Source organism: Arachis stenosperma, chromosome 1 (assembly GCF_014773155.1).
Source record: "Arachis stenosperma cultivar V10309 chromosome 1, arast.V10309.gnm1.PFL2, whole genome shotgun sequence".
NCBI lineage: Eukaryota > Viridiplantae > Streptophyta > Magnoliopsida > Fabales > Fabaceae > Arachis > Arachis stenosperma.
The window spans coordinates 43,487,027-43,501,654 of NC_080377.1; the positions used below are offsets into that span (position 1 = coordinate 43,487,027).

Sequence of the window (14,628 nt, forward strand, 5' to 3'; positions counted from 1 at the left end):
CCGTTCTACCTTAGACTGGGTGAATATCTCTTGGATTCCTGATACACGATGCATGGTTGATCGCCTGACAACCGAGCACTCGCCTGACAAACGAGCCAGCCATTCCGTGAGATCAGAGTCTTCGTGGTATAGGCAAGAACTGATGGCGGCATTCAAGAGAATCTGGAAGGTCTAACCTTGTCTGTGGTATTCTGAGTAGGATTCAATGATTGAATGACTGTGACGTGCTTCAAACTCCTGAGGGCGGGGCGTTAGTGACAGACGCAAAAGAATCACTGGATTCTATTCCAGCCTGATTGAGAACCGACAGATGGATAGCCGTGCCGTGACAGGGTGCGTTGAACATTTCCACTGAGAGGATGGGAGGTAGCCACTGACAACGGTGAAACCCTTGCATAAGCTTGCCATGGAAAGGAGTAAGAAGGATTGGATGAAGACATTAGGAAAGCAGAGAGACGGAAGGGACAAAGCATCTTCATACGCTTATCTGAAGCTCTCACCAATGATATACATAAGTATCTCTATCTTTATCTTTATGTTTCATTCATCATCTATACCCATTTGAGTCTGCCTGACTAAGATTTACAAGGTGACCATAGCTTGCTTCATACCAACAATCTCCATGGGATCGACCCTTACTCGCGTAAGGTTTATTACTTGGACGACCCAGTGCACTTGCTGGTTAGTTGTGCGAAGTTGTAGTGATCACGATTTCGCCCACCAAATGCCAATAGCCTCCGGGGTCCCAAACTAGGCATGTAAAGCTTCTGAGCAACTTCAAACAGATTCTCAGGCTCCCGGGGTGACGAATGTCAGCATAGAATCCATGATCCCAAGCTTTGCTTTTAAATCCGCCTTCGTCTTGATCTACATGTTTTCATCCAGGAGGTTTAAAAAGTAGATTCTCACCACAGTGACCAAACGTTCTCCGTGATCCATTCAATTGAGCTTGATACCAATCCTTGCACTTCGAGTTGAAGCGTGGAACCTTATTGAACCTTGTGCACCAGCTCTGAGTACGAGCCATTTCCCTCTTACTCTTAAAGCCGCAGAGAGCCCTAAGTTGGCCATCTATTTCAAGCAAACCATATTCAAGTGGAAGATTGAAGATAAAAGGCAAGAATTTTACCCACTTGTAGTTTGTGTTGGGCGGTAATGGCCTTGGGATAGGTGTTTTCAGTGGTTTTGTAAGTTCTACTCCCATATAATCTTCTGTGAATTCTTCCATTTCTTTGCAAATTTCTTCCACTTCAATCATATCTTGATCAGAGTCTTCAATTTCTCCCTCATCATTGCTCAAGTCATATATTGGAGGTTGAGAAAAATCTACCTCAGCATCATCTTCATATTCACTCGGGGAAGATTCTTCTATCTCAAAGAAATCACTTGCGGATGCAAGTTCGTCACTAAGAGAACAGGACTCGTTATCATCATCATCAAGGAAACCTGCGTCCTGGGTTATTCTGTCTAGTTCTTCATAAGATATTTGCATTGGAGGTGGTGCAAAATCCTCCTCAGCGTCAATTGTAGCATCCTTGACGGAGTCTTCTATGACTCTGTGTTCCCATGGAGGTTTAGCATCTCCTAAATCTTCAACCAACTCTTCCTCTTCTATAATGACAGCATCCTCTACTTGTTCCGGTACGAAGTTATGCTTTATGTTGTCCACTGGAGCTTCTCGTGTCTTCTCCATAACACATTCTTCATTAGATTCTCCACATGAAGCCATGGGAGTCTGTTGAGTGTCCGAATGTCTGGAAGATAATTGATTTATTGCTTGCTCCAGTTGATGAAGGGTTGCATTAAATTGGTTTATTGATTATTCGAGGCGAACCTGTGATTCTGGCTTTGATGGATATGGGCATGGTGTATGGGGGAGTGGTAGTTCTTGGGAGTAATTGGATTGGTGTTGGGGTGGATAAGGATCGTACGGTGGCGAATGGTGAAAAGGAGCTTGTGAGTATGGTGGATTGAGGTTGTGTTGAAAGGATGGTCTCTGAGCATACGGTGGGGCTTGTTGGTAGCTACAAGGCGATCCACCAAATCTATCAGTTGGGCATGCATTGTAAAATGGTCTTTGTCCATGATATCTAGGAGGATGTTGTTGCCTAAAGGGGTGATCAGATCCTTGTGGCTCCATCCATCTTTGATTGCTTAGACCTTGATGCATAGTCCTGTTATAGCTTCCATTCCTTGCAACAAAATTAGAACCAAACTCAAAGCGAGAGAGGTGAGAATTCATAATAGATATCAGAAATACGAGGGAAGAGAGAAAACAAATAAACAAGTAAAAGAAAAAAATATATATTTTTAAAATATTTACAATAACCAATAATAAGGCACACGTTTGCAATTCTCCGGCAACGGCGCCATTTTGAAGAACTGAAGATTGATGGTTTAGAAGTTATAGTAAACTCTCGTTGTAAGTATAGTTACTAAACCAAGCAATCAACCTTTCTTACAAACATTTTGGTTGTCACAAGTAACAAACCCTTTTAAAATTGATAACTGAGTATTCAAACCTCGGGTCGTCTTCTCAAGGAATTGCAGGAAGGTATGTTCCTATTATTAGCTATGAAAAAGGTAAAATTGGGGGTTTGGAAAATAAGGAAGAAGTATGACTAGTAATTCAAATGACAATTAAAATAAATAAATAACTATAAAATAAACTCTTGGTAAGATATGAAATTTCGGAAGTCCTATCCTAGTTACTCCTATAAGAATGGAAGTTAATCCCACTTAGTTATCCTTTGCGTAAGCAAGGGAAAGTCAAGTGAACTAATTGGTTAGAATTCCCAAGTCCTAGCCAATTCCTAAGGAAGGACTAGAGTTAGTGGAATTCAAATTAATTAGCCGACATAACAATCAATCATGAATAGTTGATAACTCAAGAGCTTCCAGTTAATCAATTAAAGCCAAGAATATAAAAAGCTAATTGAAAATCATAGATCTGAAAATACCTCAATTGTATACATTTAAAGCAATAAAATCTAACATGGAAAGATTTATGAATGAAATGGGCAACATAAATAATAAACAGATAAAAGTATTATAGTATCCAAAGTAAAAGAGAAACATAAATTATTGAACATGTGATGAAAAAGTAATATTCCTAATTTCTAAAAATCCTAATCCTAAATTCCTAAGAGATAGGAGAGAACCTCTCTCTCTAAAAACTACATCTAAAACTAAGGAAAGTGAATTATGAAAAGCATGTCGAGTCTCTTCAAGTTTCCTGACTTTAATCTGTGTTTCTGGGCCAAAAACTGGGTTGAAATGCGGCCCAGAACCTCTGCCAGCGACTTTTGTAATTCTGCAGATCGTGCACGTCATGCGTCCGTGTCGTCCATGCGTTTGCGTCACTTAGCATTTCTCGTACTACGCGTGCGCGTCGTCCACGCTTTCGCGTTGTTCGTGCAGCTTCCAATCTGCGCGGTCGCGTCAGGCAAGCGAACGCGTCACTCTGATTTCTTCCATTTTGCGCGGTCGCGTGAGCCATGCGACCGCGTGACTTCTCGCTGGTCATCTTCTCCATTCCTTGTGTTCCTTCTATTTTTGCACGCTTCCTCTTTATTCTCTAAGCCATTCCTGCCCTATGAAGCCTGAAACACTTAACACACAGATCAAGGCATCGAATGGTAATAAGAGAGGATTAAGATTAGCTAAATTAAGACCAAAGAAGCATGTTTTCAATCATAGAACTAAACTAGGAAGGAATTGTAAAATCATGCAAATCTTATGAATAAGTGGGTGAAAGCTTGATAAAACCACTCAATTAAATACAATATAAATAATGAAATAGTGGTTTATCATGGGCCTTTCATCCTTATTGGGTCTGGCTTTTGTGTTTTGGGTCAGGGTATGAACAGTGCCCCTGCTTGAATCTTGAGCTTTTCATAGGTCGGGTTCGAGCATTTTGTGACTTTTGCTTGGCCATAGTTTGCTTGACTGAGTCTTAGAAACTTTGTTAGGTTATTAGTTTCCTTTCCTAGTTCCGACTTCGAGTAGTCGGTCTTTATTAAGTTACTTTTACAGTTCGTTTTTTATCCGATCTCATTGTGGTCTCTTTGTACGAGTTGTTTATACAAATTTTTACATTAATTTATGCCTCGTTGCTTCATCTTGGCGACCATTTGAGGTCAGGCAATGATTTTTACGATTTGTCGAGCTTAAACTAATGTGTTCTAAATAGGAAACTTTTGAAAAAAGAAATAGAAATTTTTTATTAAAAAATTTCTTTATAAATCTGTCTACTAGGGGATTGGGTACCCCTAACCCTCGTGCCAGTGCCTCATTAAAAAACCCTTATAGTCGGAGAAAAGAGTACACCAATACGCGAGATTTGCTACTTAGCTGTAGTACTTCTTTACGTTACAAGCGTGTAACAGCCCAAACCACTCGCTAGCACGATATTGTCCGCTTTGGCACACAAGGCCTCAAGGTTTTGCCTTTGACGATAGGGATGATAGCGGAAGACCCCCACACTCACTCGTCAAAACACGTCATGCTAGGGAGAGGTATCCACACCCTTATAAGGCATGCTTCGTTCCCCTCTCCAACCGATGTGGGACCTTACAATCCACCTCCCTAAGGGAACCCAGCGCCCTCGTTGGCACATCAATCCGAGCCTTGCTCTGATACCATCTATAACAGTCCAAACCACCCGCTAGCACGATATTATCCGCTTTGGCACACAAGGCCTCACGGTTTTGTCTTTAACGATAGGGATGATAGTAGAAGTCCCCTACACTCACTCGTCAAAATGCGTCATGCTAGGGAGAGGTATCCACACCCTTATAAGGCATGCTTTGTTCTCCTCTCCAACCGATGTGGGACCTTACAAAGCGTGCCAAAACCTCGAGAGTTTCCTCCCTTGGAAGTCAGACACTTTGTAGTAACCTTTGTCTAGGACCTCAACTATTTTGTAAGGTCCTTTCCAATTAGTAACCATCTTTCTTTCTCCTGATTTCTGTACTCTGATGTCATTTTGGATCAGGATGAGGTCATTGGTGGTGAAGCTCCTCTTAATCACCTTTTGGTTGTATCTTAGAGTCATCCTTTGCTTTAGGGCTTCTTCCTTAATCCGAGCTCTTTCTCAAACTTTGGGAAGAAGATCGAGTTCTTCTTTCTGTGCCTGAAAATTAACTCTTTCCTTGTAGAATATGACCCTAAGTGATTCTTCCGCTACTTCTATGAGGATCATGACTTTCTTCTCTTTTGTGTTGGTTGTGATGTGCTTTCTTCATGGAAGCCATCCATCTTTATTAGTATGCAAACAACATCAAGTTCATTGGCAGTGATGTAATTTGTGAGCAACCAATAAAAGATGTGCCATGAGAATTTTCAGTGTTATTCACTGCTATGTTGTAATTGATTTGTGAATCCAATGAAAAAAACTGGATTCATCAATCCATTGTCTGATTAGGTAGCATTCAAATTGGCTGATGCTGTATTTTCTGGCATAAAATAGAAAGAAAGGTTTTATTATTTTTATCAACAATGTTTTTCATTCCTCCTTCAATTACTGACCAATATGAGACATTTTATTTATTTATTTTTCTTCATAAAATATATGTATTTAGAACATGCAATTGCTTCATTATCATGAGTGAGTATAATGATTCTTTTCAAGGTTGTAAGTAGGCACATATGTCGTTATCCATCCTATTCACGAGGAGATTGGGATCAGTCACGTTCTCTTTTCTCCCTTTCTTTCTTTTTTTTGACGATGGTGATGAATTTGCGACTTCCAATCCACCATGGTTGGTGTCTACGAGTGCATTATCCTCGTCTTTGCCATTTTTATATTTAATCCAATTTTACTGTAGAAGTAGAATCATTATCCCTATTTGATATCTTCTGCCCATTGGGAGAAGTTTTTACGGAGTTTCTAGCATCCATAGAAATTGTATTCCAACTTCTTTTTAATATACTTGCATCATATTCATGTTGAGTGGTTGTCTGACCATTTTGTTGATCATCCGCCATTATTAAGGGTTAAGCTCCAAGTCCCCGACAACGGCACCAATGTTCCGACGATTACCTGAAACTTTGATTTGGGCCTAAATGTGAGGTGTAGATCCCTTAATATGACAGCATGTGACCTCTTTAGTGCCGAGGTGCTGCCTATCCGAGTTCCTCGTGAGGAGGAGGGAGTGGTACCTGCAAGAGACTCCGATGCTTAAGTTAGTAAGGATTTTAAACAGGTTTTTAGTAGATTATAACGTGAATATACTTGAAGGGTGTCAATGTATTTATAGTAGATTAGATAACAACCTTATTTAGAGTAGTTTCATCTTTATTGATGGATAACCGTTTCCTTTATCTTGAGAGTTTGTTAGGATCTATCTTTCAAGAAAGATAGAGATAGTTAGAAAGATTCGAGAAGGCAGTTACTTACTTAGATAAGCATAAGCTGCCCTTTTTTATCGTGTTCGACTTCTTTAAAGAGGTCGGATATGCGGTAGAGGCTACCTTTTTAAGTGGGCCTTTCATTCTTATTGGGCCTGTCTTTTGTGTTTTAGGTCAAGATATAAACAAATAGTATTTAAAAAAATAAAAAATCCTAAATTGAACAAAAAAAGAAAATTAAAAAATGACATAAATATCAAAAATAAAATTCAACTTTAACGGTACAAAAAATATAAATATTTTGGCATTTGCATATTTGGCAACCTTTTTTTATCTTACAATAATGTTATTTAATTTAGCACACTTGAAAAAAAGTAGCTATTTAGACATTAACTCCACCATTATGAGTTCAAATTGTTAATTACTACATCATTATTTCTCACGTATGTACTCTATCCACCTTTAAATGTAAGAGATGTTTATAATACCATTTTTAATATGAGTTTACATCTACATCATTAGTTCAGACTGATTGAGATATCCCATAACTTAAAACCAAACTCATAATACCATTTTTAATATGAGTTTACATCTACATCATTAGTTCAGACTGATTGAGATATCCCATAATTTAAAAGTTTGTTAAAATATTCTTTTAACGGACGCATAATCATGAGAACAAAACAAACAATAATACAAACGATTATACAATCATCTATGCTACAATCATATTTAGTGCAAAAATTATGCAATAATACCTATATTAAAATGTAATTCCAGTAAATTTGTAGGTATAACAAATTTGCATGTTCATCCATCCGTGCATCCATAAGTCACTTATACAAGTATCAAGTAGCAAACAAAATCCATCGGCAAGAGAGATCACACGGTAAAAGAGATTATTTTACCTCGCTTAGTTTGTAATTAAAATTTTTTTCCTTTGGGCTTTAGCTCCAATCCAATAAAAAATATCTTATATATTCTCTCTAATCAAGCCACCAAATAAACAAACGCATTACTTCTATGAAGATGTCAAAAACATCTTTTTATGATGATTCTTATTTAAAAAGTGTAACTTATTTGTTTAGCAACATTTTAAATAAAAATAATATTTTTATTTTAAATAAAAATCAAACCCTACAATTTATCATTTAATGATTAAAATGATGTATCTTTATATAATAATAATTATTAAATTTTTATTGGAGTAGCACCTAAACAATAATAGTGTCATGATCAACCATTGCGAAGGAATACCTGGCAAGGACACTCCTAACTGTTGCTGTCGGGTGCGGGTCCTCTAGCATCGGGCCTACGGGTGTCCATATCTTTCTTAGGTCCTCCTTGTTAAAATTCGATGAATGATAAATGATGTCAGAAGAAAGGTCCTCATCTCTAGAATCAGAACATGTATCGAGGCAGATATAGGCTCTAGGGACTAGAGCTGAGCTGGCTGAGCAATTAGGGTAACTACAGGAACCGGAGCAAATATTGGGTCGGGTGTGAAGACTGGAGAGTGTGCCAAATGCATCTTGATTCTTGAAGCCATCAAAAGGATGTGATAGATCAAAATCGGGGTGATGTAATGAAGAGAGTTCGAATGACAATCGAAAAACATGTACATACGCAAAAGCCAAAGGTGCTGCAATAAAAACGCTCTCTGCCACAGGATCTAAAGGATGTCCGTGAAGATGATGATCATACCCGTTTGAACCAACACAGATAGCGAGAAGAACACAACAATATAATGTAGGGGTGAGTTCATGTCTTAGTAGGGAAAAAGGGCAAAAAAAATATAGCCGCCTGTTAGATAGGTTAATTACAAGATTCATAATGCTAATCAATAACGGTAATCCTCTTCTAAATAAAGATTTAGACATTTAGTTACCCTCTATTATATATTTAATAATTATTAGATGAAATAAATTGTATTATTATTATTATTAATACATGAATTTTGATAACTTAACTACTTAATTATAATAAAACTTTTTTTTTTTTTACCAAATAACAAAACTGACTAGAGAAGTCCCTTTCTATAGATTTTTGTGTTTTTCAAATTAAACCGTCTATTTATTAATTAGTTCTAAAAAAAAAAAAACTCAAAACCTAAAAACAACAAATAAAAAATTCAAAAGACAATTCTTCATAATCAAACCACAGAATTTTTCTTAATCGAAGAAATATTTTATTTTTTATTGAACAGTAACATAGTTAATTAAATAGAATGCGAGCCAATTTAATATAGGTCCTTTTGAAAATTTGAGCATGGATTTACTTGGTTTTTTCAAATGTTGAGAGTGCAGAATATGTTTTGAGAAGGAAAGAAAAACTGCAGGCACATTGTGACACACTGAGTGGTGAAACATTTGATATTTTGATGGCACAAAAATAGAACTTTTTCTAGGTTAGTACTGTTTTAGTATGTCCTGATCATGATGTTCTACATGACAATATTAGATGAAGACAAGAATTTTTCAATTAAAAAAAAAAAACTATGGCTTCAATGGAAGAATCGTCTTTTGGTTTTTTCGTTTTATTTGTTCTTTTTAGTTTTTTTGAAACTAATTAATAATGGGCGATTTTAAAAACTAAAAATTATAAAATAAATTTTTTTAATAACTCTTTAGTTTGCAAAGAAAAATTTTATTATGGTTAATTGATTATCAAAATTCAAATTAAATTAGAAGTTAGTGTTAATTATAGGGTGATTGCTACGGTACGATGATAAATTCATACGTATCGATACGTTTAAAATATGGACAAGTAATAACAAGCCACGTGGATCATGTCTTCATCTTCCTGGATTTTTCACCAGCACACTCTCAACGAGCTTCTCTCTCATTCCCAATTCTGAGACTCAAACTCTCTCCTCTCTCACTGCCACTAGAGTCTCTCTCGGTCTCACTAGAGTCTCTACTCGTTCACACAGTCACACTCACCGGTGTCTCGTTGCTCCTCTCCTATCGTCACCGGCATTTCAACGTCTCGCGGCCTTCCCTGGGCTCCTCCTCGCCGGCGACAGAAGCACTCGTCGGATCGTCGTCGCTCGTCGTCTTCTGGTTTCAAGTACTCGTGGATCATGGACCGTCGTAGGGTCATCAGTTGCTTCGTCGCTCGTCCTCTTCTGGGGTCGGGTCCTCTTCGTCATCCAGTCGCCCTTGGTAAGTCCATGCATCATCACTTTCCATATACTCCCTTTTCCAGATTCCCTTCTCCCTGTATTTTGAGATGATGTTGAATTGGTAATCAATTAATTTGTTAGCGATTGAATCTTGAATTTGTTGCTGTCTTGCTGAATAATCACCGAGTTTAATTTTTTTTTGTCTTTGCTAAAAATCATCAGAGTTGAATTTGTTACTGATTATCATCGAACCTTGAATTTGTTGTTGGCTTGCTCAAACACCTCCTATTATGTTTTCTATGCTGTACTTGTGTATGTTACAGTTTTCATATGACCGGGCTTACAATTTGTTGTTGTCTTGCTCAAACACCCTCTATTATATTTATCTCTACAGTTTTCATATTGTACATTGCTTCATGATTTCAGTTTGTTTTTGCATGATATACTTCAACCGATAGCTTGTTTCCCCTGAATGAATTAAAATAAAAAAACTGTAAACTGAACATATACCCCATTCGGGTATTTGGATCAAATAAAAGTAAACAAGCTAAACCCCCAACTGACAAAAGAAAAATACAGCCAGTCTTATGATTGGACCAAGAGCAAGAATGTTCATTTGTTTCACATTTTGATAGGAACCTGGGGGTCTTAATACACTGTGATCTGCGGAGCCGTTTTATATGATTACATTCTATTTTATGTAATCCTTTTACCAAAAAAAGGAAAAAGAATCTGTATCCCTCAACCATTTCTTAATGGATGCAGCGCTTTGAGATAGTTAATGGTGTCACTGAAGTTGAAGGAATAGCAGACGAGAAAACTGCAGGTGCTAAAGAGGACGAAGGTACTAATTACAAGATCACACATTTTTCTTAAATAACATTTAAATTCATTCACTGATAACATTTTGATTTGGTTTTGTAGAAAAAGGAGTACCTGCTTTTTGGCTCAATGCAATGAAAAACAATGAAGTGTTAGCTGAAGAGGTTAGTTGGTGTTATCAATAGTAACTCCTTTTTTTAAATGTTTATTTTATGTCTTGCAACCAAGTCTTAATGTTAGCTTAAGAGGTTAGTTGGTTCTATTCAATAGTTACTCCTTTTTTTTAAATGTTTATTTTATGTCTTGTAACCAAGCTAATTTTAAGTCTTTGTGAAATAGATTTCAGAGCATGATGAAGGTGCTCTCAAGTTTCTCAAAGATATCAAGTGGAGCAGGATAGACAACCCAAAAGGATTCAAGCTTGAGTTTTATTTCAATACTAATCCTTATTTCACAAACACTATTTTGACAAAAACATATCACATGATTGATGAGGATGAGCCAATATTGGAAAAAGTAATTCGGTGAAGACCCCTTCAATAGAAATAATCAAATCCATCTCAGACATCAAGGTTATTCCTCTTTTAGGCCTTCATTTACTTTATAGCAAAGTGTGTACTAAAATTTGTTGTTAATGAATAATTTGTAAAGCCACATTGATCATATATAACCACAATTAGTTATTTGGAAAGTATATTTTTGCGGCTTTCTCTTTACATCCCAAACTCAGTTTTTTTATATATATATATATATATATATATTGGAAGTTCGATGTTTGAGTTCTTTTTTTAAGTCAAACCATTATAAAAAATATGATAACTTTTATAGGAGGAAAGATTAGGCCCTAGTTAGGTCATTTGTTTTTTGCAACCCTAGTTGTCTCTCTTTATCATGATTTTCCCTTCCACCTGCTAACAGCATATATGTTCTCACAATCTGTGATTACTTTTAAGCTCTGGTATTCACCTTCAATCCAAAAGATAAGATGTGGCTTGTTACTTTTGTAGGTTCAAGTCTGTGAAAGAAACCACCAACTCGTTGATGAGGTCATGGTATGTGAATACACAAACTTATCTAGTTGCTTATGAATATTCCATCCTCTTTTGAAAACTAGGAGATTATTCAATTGATGAATTGGAATGTGGTTGCAGGTGGCAGTGACTTTGGTGGAGCTGTCGGTTGATGGTTCTATTATGGGTACTGTTGAAATTAAGCTTCCAGAAGAAGGAGTAGAAGGCCTTGGTTCTATTATGGGAGAGAAACAATAACTATGACCTGGCTTTACTTACATTTTATTATTGTTAAGACATTGACCAATTTGCATTCGATGTTGTGGGTTTACTTTATTTAATTAAAAACAAGAAGTAAACAAAGTTGAACAAAAAGAAAAGACTTGCAATTTCCTCAATGATAAATGGTGGACGAAATTGTGATTCCTTTGTTATTGTATTTTGTAAAATTCATTGCTTTTTCAACTATGTGTGGACACAACTCCGTTCAACTTAACCAGCAAGTGTACTGGATCATCCAAGTAATACCTTACGTGAGTAAGGGTCGATCCCACAGAGATTGTTGGTATGAAGCAAGCTATGGTCACCTTGTAAATCTCAGTTAGGCAGATTAAATGGTTATGGGTTTCGAAAATTAATAGTAAACAAAAAATAAAAAGGGATAGAAATACTTATGTAAATCAATAGTGGGAATTTTAGATAGGCGTGCGGAGATGCTGGAATCCTTTCGAATCTCTATTTTCTTATTGCTTTCATCCAATCCTTCTTACTCCTTTCCATGGCAAGCTGTATGTAGGGCATCACCGTTGTCAATGGCTACATCCCATCCTCTCAGTGAAAATGGTCCTATGCTCTGTCACAGCACGGCTAATCATCTGTCGGTTCTCAATCAGGTTGGAATAGAATCCCTTGATTCTTTTGCGTTTGTCATCACGCCCAGCCTTCAGGAGTTTGAAGCTCGTCACAGTCATTCAATCCTGGAATCCTACTCGGAATACCATAGACAAGGTTTAGACTTTCCGGATCCTCATGAATGCCGCCATCTATCTAACTTATACCACGAAGATTCTGTTGGGGAATCTAAGAGATATGCGCCCGGCCTAAAGTAGAACGGAAGTGGTTGTCAATCACGCGCGTTCATAGGTGAGAATGATGATGAGTGTCACGGATCATCACATTCATCAAAGTGTTGTGCAACGTATATCTTGGAATAAGAATAAAAGAGAATTGAATAGAAAGTAATAATAATTATATTGAAACTTGAGGTACAGCAGAGCTCCACACCCTTAATCTATGGTGTGCAGAAACTCCACCATTGAAAATACATAAGTGAAAGGTTCAGGCATGGCCGAATGGCCAGCCCGTTGAGTGATCAAGAGACCGAATAATCAAAGGCTAAACAGTCAAAAGATTAAATTGTCAAAAGATGTCTAATACAATAGTAAATCATCCTATTTATACTAGACTAGCTACTAGGGTTTACATGAGTAAGTAATTGATGCATAAATCCACTTCCGGGGTCCACTTGGTGTATGCCTGGGCTGAGCTTGATCTATCCACGAGCTGAGGCTTTTCTTGGAGTTGAACTCCAAGTTATAACATGTTTTGGGCGTTCAACTCCGGATCATGACGTGTTTCTGGCGTTTAACTCCAGACAGCAGCATGTACTTGGCGTTCAACGCCAAGTTACGTCGTCAATTTCCGAATAAAGTATGGACTATTATATATTGCTGGAAAACTCTAGATGTCTACTTTCCAACGCCGTTGAGAGCGCGCCATTTGAAGTTCTGTAGCTCCAGAAAATCCATTTCGAGTGCAGGGAGGTCAGATTCCAACAGCATCGGCAGTCCTTTTGTCAGCCTTTTTCAGTGTTTTGCTCAAGTCCCTCAATTTCAGCCAGAAATTACCTGAAATCACAGAAAAACACACAAACTCATAGTAAAGTCCAGAAATGTGAATTTAACATAAAAACTAATGAAAACATTCCTAAAAGTAGCTTGAACTTACTAAAAACTACCTAAAAACAATGCCAAAAAGCGTATAAATTATCCGCTCATCACAACACCAAACTTAAATTGTTGCTTGTCTCCAAGCAACTGAAAATCAATTAGGATAAAAAGAAGAGAATATACTATAAATTCCAGAATATCAATAAATATTAATTATAATTAGATGAGCGGGACTTGTAGCTTTTTGCTTCTGAACAGTTTTGGCATCTCACTTTTTCCTTTGAAGTTTAGAATGATTGGCTTCTCTAGGAACTTAGAATTTTGGATAGTGTTATTGACTTTCCTAGTTAAGCATGTTGATTCTTGAACACAGCTACTTATGAGTCTTGGCCGTGGCCCTAAGCACTTTGTTTTCCAGTATTACCACTGGATACATAAATGCCACAGACACATGACTGGGTGAACCTTTTCAGATTGTGACTCAGCTTTGCTAGAGTCCCCAGTTAGAGGTGTCCAGAGCTCTTAAGCACACTCTTTTTGCTTTGGATTACGACTTTAACCACTCAGTCTCAAGCTTTTCACTTGGACCTTCATGACACAAGCACATGGTTAGGGACAGCTTGATTTAGTCGCTTAGGCCTGGATTTTATTTCCTTGGGCCCTCCTATCCATTGATGCTCAAAGCCTTGGATCCTTTTTACCCTTGCCTTTTGTTTTTAAGGGCTACTGCCTTTTTCTGCTTGCTTTTTCTTTTTCTTTCTATTTTTTTTGAATAGAAAGTTTTCTTTTTCACTGCTTTTTCTTGCTTCAAGAATCAATTTCATGATTTTTCAGATCATCAATAACATTTCTCTTTGTTCATCATTCTTTCAAGAGCCAACAGTTTTAACATTCATAAACAACAAGATAAAAAATATGCACTGTTTAAGCATTCATTTAGAAAACAAAAAGTATTGTCACCACATCAATATAATTAAACTATATTCAAGGATAATTTCGAAATTCATGTACTTCTTGTTCTTTTGAATTAAAACATATTTCATTTAAGAGAGGTGAAGGATTAATGGATTTTATTCATAGCTTTAAGACATGGTTACTAAATACTAATGATCATGAAGTAGAGACACAAAACATAGATAAACACATAACATAAAAAACCGAAAAACAGAGAAATAAGAACAAGGAATGAATCCACCTTAGTGGCGTCTTCTTCTTGAAGGACCAACAATGATCTTAAGCTCTTCTATGTCCCTTCGTTGTCTTTGTTGCTCCTCCCTTATTGCTCTTTGATATTCTCTTATTTCATGGAGAATGATGGAGTGCTCATGATGTTCCACCCTTAATTGTTCCACATTGTGGCTCAAATCTTCTA

The 14,628-nt window shown here is 37.0% G+C and overlaps 2 protein-coding genes and 1 pseudogene across 2 annotated transcripts; 2 read left to right on the forward strand and 1 right to left on the reverse strand.

Moving 5' to 3' along the window:
- Positions 1-5,888: 5,888 nt before the first annotated feature.
- LOC130979003 (uncharacterized) lies at positions 5,889-8,183 on the reverse strand. Its single transcript, XM_057902344.1, has 2 exons — positions 7,609-8,183; positions 5,889-6,162 (listed from the first exon to the last, which is right to left on the reverse strand). The coding sequence occupies exons 1-2, from the start codon at positions 8,181-8,183 to the stop codon at positions 6,063-6,065; spliced, it is 675 nt and encodes a 224-aa protein (XP_057758327.1). The 3' UTR covers positions 5,889-6,062.
- A 1,873-nt stretch (positions 8,184-10,056) lies between these two features.
- LOC130954405 (small nucleolar RNA snoR2/U65) lies at positions 10,057-10,167 on the forward strand (annotated as a pseudogene).
- A 43-nt stretch (positions 10,168-10,210) lies between these two features.
- LOC130979010 (nucleosome assembly protein 1;3-like) lies at positions 10,211-11,565 on the forward strand. Its single transcript, XM_057902355.1, has 5 exons — positions 10,211-10,319; positions 10,400-10,461; positions 10,637-10,813; positions 11,305-11,349; positions 11,449-11,565. The coding sequence occupies exons 1-5, from the start codon at positions 10,235-10,237 to the stop codon at positions 11,563-11,565; spliced, it is 486 nt and encodes a 161-aa protein (XP_057758338.1). The 5' UTR covers positions 10,211-10,234.
- Positions 11,566-14,628: the final 3,063 nt, after the last annotated feature.

What these genes read in the sequence shown, in the direction of transcription:
- LOC130979010 (XM_057902355.1), top strand. Translation starts at nt 10,235, where the DNA reads ATGCAGCGCTTTGAGATAGTTAATGGTGTCACTGAAGTTGAAGGAATA. An exon ending in ATGAAGTGTTAGCTGAAGAG is followed by an intron (nt 10,462 to 10,636) that starts GTTAGTTGGTGT and finishes TTTGTGAAATAG; the next exon opens with ATTTCAGAGCATGATGAAGG. An exon ending in ATGAGCCAATATTGGAAAAA is followed by an intron (nt 10,814 to 11,304) that starts GTAATTCGGTGA and finishes TTACTTTTGTAG; the next exon opens with GTTCAAGTCTGTGAAAGAAA.
- LOC130979003 (XM_057902344.1), bottom strand. Translation starts at nt 8,183, where the DNA reads ATGAATCTTGTAATTAACCTATCTAACAGGCGGCTATATTTTTTTTGC. An exon ending in GTTAGGAGTGTCCTTGCCAG is followed by an intron (nt 6,163 to 7,608) that starts GTATTCCTTCGC and finishes AGTCTCTTGCAG; the next exon opens with GTACCACTCCCTCCTCCTCA.